Consider the following 5737-nt stretch of genomic DNA (forward strand, 5'->3'; position numbering starts at 1 on the left):
CTTCCTGGCATTTGTACGAAACCGTAGAACTTGTTCATGATGTCAGTACATGACAATTTAATCTAACTTGCCTTAATCTAAAAGTTGACAGTTTTTTTCTCTAATGTAGGGTCTAATAGCAGTCTCGTCTCCCCGGACCGGCGCATTGGTGTCACTGATCGGCCGTTAAGTTGCCAGATTCTCCGTGACAGGGAATAGTGAGTTCACTGGCAATTTTCAACTCATCTTCCGGTTCTGACGTTAAAGCTTGATTGAATTTCATAACCACGTCATCATCCCAAACGATCTCATCCAAGACTGTTGATGCCGTAACGCTTTTAATCCCTCTTCGATTCAAAACGACCTCGTTCTGAATTTCCGCCTCGATTTCCGAAGGAATTCGGCACATCCTCAAATCGATTTTTCGGATTTTCGAGTTGGATTTTAGAGCCTGGAGAATGTTCCTGCCAGTTATCTGAAAACCGTAACATTGCTGTTTCCAGGCGGACAGCTTTAAGATAAGCGTTTACCTTTCCTAAACCATTGTTAGAAAGGTCTAATTCCTCCAAGCAAGGATTGAGGTTTTCCACGATTTTAAAGTTTTCACTAAGCCCGCAGGAGCTCAGTAATAAAGATTTCACGGTTTTCGTTGCTCTCATTAAAATGTTTCCTGCATTATCTGAGACCCTGTTAAGCTTTAGATCCAATTTCGTCAAATTGCAGCCCTCTTGGCTTGTCGCGTAAGCTAAACTGATAACCCCTTTGGGGCCTAAAGTGAAAATGTTTATGTTTGCGTGACGTTTTGGGCGGTTTTACAAACCAAATCGATTATTGGCGACGTACAGCTCCTTAACGCCCCTTTCTAGGACGAGTTTCGACAAAGCTATCAATGCTTCGTCCCCAATTTTGCAACGAGAAAAATCCAATGTAGTCACATCGTGTTTTAGCAGAGGTTTTAGGATTAGGATTAATTTTTCACAGTCTATATCCGAATTTGTAATGCTGAAATAAAATACCTGTGTAATGTTGACTCCTTCGGGGTGAAAAATCCTTATATACCTCAATTTAGCCAATCGCGTTTTCTCCAACCCCTTCGCAAGTAAATTTATGTCGTGCAAAGAAGTATTGACCATGTTCCAAGAGAACTCCTCTTTCGCGTAAACCTGGAGTCGTTACCGTCCTCACGTGAGTGTTCAATACTGTGAATTTTGCGCTTTACCTGTTTGAACCGCAAATGCAGCTCTGTGAGGTAGGGCAACCCCGTTATCGCACTATTAAGGGGTATTTTATTGGGGGAGTTTTTCGAGGATATCATTTGCTGTATGCGCAGGGTTTGCACGTACGGGCCGCAGAGATCGCACAATTCCTTGACCTAAAATCGACAGAATCATCTTTTTGAAATCGAAAATATAAAATTACTTTTTCTGGACTGTATTCCTCAGGTTTCAAATTTTCAAAGTGATCTTTCACATGCATTTCGCAATAGAATTTTTTCCATGTGTTGCCCTGCTGCCGCCCCTGAGCGTTCCCCTTCAAACTGCTTTTTTGGGAAGTTCTGCTCAACGATCCACTGCCGGAGCTGGCAGGCTTGTTAGTTGTATGATCTAAGAATAATGCGAGTTTCCTAATTGTATTATTGCGATAACACTTGAACCCGGCAACCCCTATTATTGTTCCTAATTGCTCTCGATGCCCCTAGTGTCCCTTTGCCCCACGTGCTCCTACTTTTACTTGAACTGCGATAGCGAAAGTTATTTTTTATTAAGTAAACTTTTTTTACACTTAAAGTGTGATAAAGGGCGCTTGTTGTTGCGTTTTTTTCAGTCCCAAAAAGAGCATTCGTCTCTGATGAATCATTTAAGGGTCGCATCATTCACCGTTAACCTACCTGATGCGTTACTCTCAAAACCTTCGTTGCTTTCGTGTGTTCCGTCCCTAACAGCCCCAATGGCCTCGGTTCGGGTCTTAATATCGGCCACTTTATTCGGCCACCGGTGGACGCAGCACTTTCTCCAATAAACCTCGTCATTTATCTTCGGAATGGTGAGTTCCAGCCTCAGTTCTACAGACAACAGGTCTAGGAGCAGGCATCTGTCCTCATCGAGCGCAATCTCATCCAGGACTTGAAGCTCTAAAACAGCCCCAAATGAGCTGTAGATATTAACTGAAGGGGATTCCAATTGAGTTTACCTGACCAGTTTCCGGCGATACACTCGATACATTGCTCCCGAAGGGATTTCGGGATTTCGTCGTCCCATTCATCAAATTTGGAACTATTGATTTTATCACGGTTCAAAAGTTTATTGTGAGGGGTGTAAGTTTTTAAGCAGTTTTCGTTGATCGTGCTGGGGATTCTCATAGTTCAGGGGGCTGGTAAATGTAGCGAATTTCAGGTTTATTGATCAAACTTCAATAAGAACATTCAAAGGCAGATGCGTAGCAGGTTCACACAATAGAGTTCATTAATAAGGGCTTTTGAGCGATAGAGGTGAACCACTCAGCATTAATGGGTTGTCCAGTATAGCGACCACGATCTGTGCCAACTCTTCGGGCTGCCATTCCCTTTTCACGCATGGTTCCTTTTGACTTGTTTTGTCGAAACCTAAAAATGCAGTTCACTGTATCTCACGCACCCTGTATATCTCAAGTTTGCACGTTAAACCTGGTGATACGTCGAGAATTCTAATCCCAAAATCTGTTAATTCTTTAGCCAGGGGCAGAGTCATAGCGGCAACGGCGGCTCTGCTAGCGGAATAGGCCAGCATTTGCGGGGGTCCCCTATTACTGCAAGGAGTAATTTCTTAAAGACCGATATTTCAATGTATCCTGTTAGCGTTCACCTGCTTGCGTTGATAATAACTCCCCTTTCACCCTCAGAACTTTGGTCGTTTTCTATGATTAGAGGCACCGCAAGGCGAATCACGTTGAAGGTACCTCCCAAGTTTACCTGTAGTACCGGCAAAGTTTATGTTATTATAGAGATGAATTATGCTTAGTCATACATTCAATATCTTCGTGAATAATTGCAAGCTGTGAGGTTCCAAGGTTTTTAAATCGCAAATTCCAGCCGTGGCACTCATTCCTGCGCAATTTATTACTCCATTGAGCCTCCCAAATTTCCTTTTACAGGCGTCTAAAGCATTTAAAACGTCCTTTCCCAAGGTTATCTAGTTCAGATGTTTAGCTAGTACTTTGAGAAACATTACATGATCATTTACATCGACTTGAAGATATAGAATTTTGTCCTTATAGTCGTGGTCGAGGAAGTGATGTTGAGCTTGGAGGTCTAAAATGGTTAAGCAGGCCCCTTTTGAGACCAGAATTTCTGCTATAGCTCTGCCTAGATCGGAGGAACCTCCTGTGATGAGGAACACGGAACCCTGGGGGAAATAACAGTGTGATTTTCTTTTTTTTTTAAAGCTCACCTGAATCATCTTTTTTTATTATTAGAAATGTTGCGTATTTGTTTTACTAGCAGGTGTGCATGTAGATTTATGCGTAACAATGAACTGCATAACATTATCTTTATATGGGATTCAAAAGACTGTTTACTCGCATTTTATGTCCCAATATAAAATCATTGTTTAACGCATAATATAACAAAATGAGATTTGTGAACCAACTAGTTTAAAAAACAACCAACGTGAGGACGTCAGAGTCGAAAAAGAGTTCATTGTTTGAATGTTATCACAGTTTAAACGACGCTGCACGACAAAACCTCGTAATAAATCGCTGAAATGTGAGCGAAACACGAAGTCGGTTCAGCGCATTGTTCACAGCCACAGCGATTTACGTTTCTACGGGTAGAATTCGTGTCGCCTTCGCCATTTTGTACTCAAGTTTTCGAACGATGCGTCAAATGGTTTCCCGCCATATTAGATTTGACGTAATTGGTGTTTCATACTGCTCATAGATGGCAGTTCATCCGTTTGACGATTTCATTTGAGAAGATAGATAGATACCTTGACTCATCTCGACAAAATGCGATAGATGTCCACATGTTTAGTTGGTTACATATATGAAAGTGACAGATTGAACGATTGTTACCTTCATAACCTCAATTTTTCTGCTCGTATTCCTTGGATTTTGTAGATTCTTTTACCAACAAAATTTAGAGTTTTTGTCAATTTCTCCCTCAAAGTCCAACAGATACATTCAGCAAGTAAGTGTTAAGTCATGAAATACCGCAATTGAACATTGTTATCGCACATAAACAAACTTATCTAATGCAAATGCAATTATGTAACACTAGGAACCAAAGGTAGGATTCCTGTTTTTACATTGATTGTTTCCCATTTTTCAGCTGAAATGGCCGCAATAAGATCCATGTCCCGTCTGTTGACCCACAGAACCCTCAGCACAACCGCAAAACGGGGTTATGCCGAAGAAATGAGCTTCACATTTGCCTCAGGAAACCAGGTAAATGCACACTGACAGCCAAATCTCCTTTAACCTGTAAACTTCAGTTGGTTAGTCGGTTGTATTCTTTATTTACAGGTCTTTTATGATGGAAAAAGCGTCAAACAAGTAGATGTACCCTCATTTTCTGGCAGTTTCGGCATCCTCCCTAAACATGTGCCCACTTTAGCTGTGCTGAAACCTGGAGTAGTCTCAGTTTACGAGAATGAAGGCAATGTGAAGAAAATCTTTGTCTCAAGCGGGACTGTAACTATCAATGATGATTCTTCAGTTCAGGTAAGGAAAGCACTTATCATATTTCAACTCTTCTATAATGATTCCATTGTCTTAAAGATCCTCGCCGAAGAAGCTCACCCCATAGAAAATATTGACGTATCAGCAGCTCGAGACCTCCTTAACAAGGCTCAAAGTCAGTTTTCATCAGCTGCAAATGAACAGGTTTGTTATCCTTTTAACGTCACCCATGCAAATTGTACGCATTTGTTTTATACAGGCCAAAGCAGAAGCTGAAATAGCCATAGAAGTATCTGAAGCTCTAGTCAAGGCTGCTGAATAAGCATCTTGCAGTGCGCGTATAGCGTCTATACATCTCTTTGTTTATTATGTTTTTAAAGGTATTTAATAATAAGTAAAATAAAATTAACTCTGTAGTGTAATTAGCTACACCACCGCTACGAACGAATGCAGCAACTCCAAGGAGAGTTGCTTCTGCGACCTATGTCTTCTTCATTTGGTACATTAGCACCCATCGTTGAAATCCTAGAAAAGGTTTGATAAAAACAGTGATGTGCAAAAATGTCTTTTATCGAGTTTTAATAAATTTGATTTCAACAAGTTTGTACCAAAATAACGTTATAGTAATTGCTCGGATTGGCAGACGTGGTCCAGTTTCGTGCCCCCCCTCAGATCGCCCGATCTAACATCTTTATATTTCTTTCTGTGGGGACGGCAAGATCTGATTGTACGAACCAGTGGGGCATTTGAAGTCAGTTAAAACGATTATCGAGAACCTCGTCAGGTCTGCAAAAATCGTGGACGTCGTTTAAACAGATGCGTTCAAGTTCAAAAACGACATTTGGACCTACTACTGCAATGTTATTTTGCGTAAACAAATTAAAACGAAATGCACTAAAACTCCATGAAACACATTTTTTCATATAAGAGTCTTAAAGCACCGTAAGGCCGTAAGGCCTCAGACATACATTTTGGGGCAAGGGTGGTTATATCGAAACGTCTTCCAGTGTGGCACTGCACAATCCCCAGAAGTCTGATCCCACGTTTCGAAATCACCCATCAACTTCTGACCCTCGACTCGGGGGTAAAGTGAGAAACGCAACCC

The 5737-nt window shown here is 41.3% G+C and overlaps 3 protein-coding genes across 3 annotated transcripts; 1 reads left to right on the plus strand and 2 right to left on the minus strand.

Annotated features, from left to right (window-relative positions):
• Nucleotides 1-114: 114 nt before the first annotated feature.
• Nucleotides 115-2338, minus strand: LOC136341843 (dynein regulatory complex subunit 5). The gene is made up of 8 exons (XM_066287197.1): nucleotides 2170-2338; nucleotides 1868-2110; nucleotides 1399-1583; nucleotides 1199-1351; nucleotides 1039-1142; nucleotides 800-981; nucleotides 510-748; nucleotides 115-454 (listed from the first exon to the last, which is right to left on the minus strand). Exons 1-8 carry the CDS (start codon nucleotides 2336-2338, stop codon nucleotides 152-154), a joined length of 1578 nt encoding a protein of 525 aa, XP_066143294.1. The 3' UTR covers nucleotides 115-151.
• Nucleotides 2339-2441: 103 nt separating this feature from the next.
• LOC136341858 (3-hydroxyacyl-CoA dehydrogenase type-2-like) lies at nucleotides 2442-3637 on the minus strand. The gene is made up of 6 exons (XM_066287219.1): nucleotides 3405-3637; nucleotides 3198-3359; nucleotides 2982-3146; nucleotides 2820-2926; nucleotides 2642-2763; nucleotides 2442-2581 (listed from the first exon to the last, which is right to left on the minus strand). The coding sequence occupies exons 1-6, from the start codon at nucleotides 3411-3413 to the stop codon at nucleotides 2442-2444; spliced, it is 705 nt and encodes a 234-aa protein (XP_066143316.1). The 5' UTR covers nucleotides 3414-3637.
• A 344-nt stretch (nucleotides 3638-3981) lies between these two features.
• Nucleotides 3982-5041, plus strand: ATPsyndelta (ATP synthase, delta subunit). Its single transcript, XM_066287231.1, has 5 exons — nucleotides 3982-4141; nucleotides 4283-4398; nucleotides 4477-4674; nucleotides 4732-4836; nucleotides 4892-5041. Exons 2-5 carry the CDS (start codon nucleotides 4288-4290, stop codon nucleotides 4952-4954), a joined length of 477 nt encoding a protein of 158 aa, XP_066143328.1. The 5' UTR covers nucleotides 3982-4141; nucleotides 4283-4287; the 3' UTR covers nucleotides 4955-5041.
• The last annotated feature ends 696 nt before the right edge of the window (nucleotides 5042-5737 follow it).

The sequence above is a fragment of the Euwallacea fornicatus genome, chromosome 11 (assembly GCF_040115645.1).
Source record: "Euwallacea fornicatus isolate EFF26 chromosome 11, ASM4011564v1, whole genome shotgun sequence".
Lineage (NCBI taxonomy): Eukaryota > Metazoa > Arthropoda > Insecta > Coleoptera > Curculionidae > Euwallacea > Euwallacea fornicatus.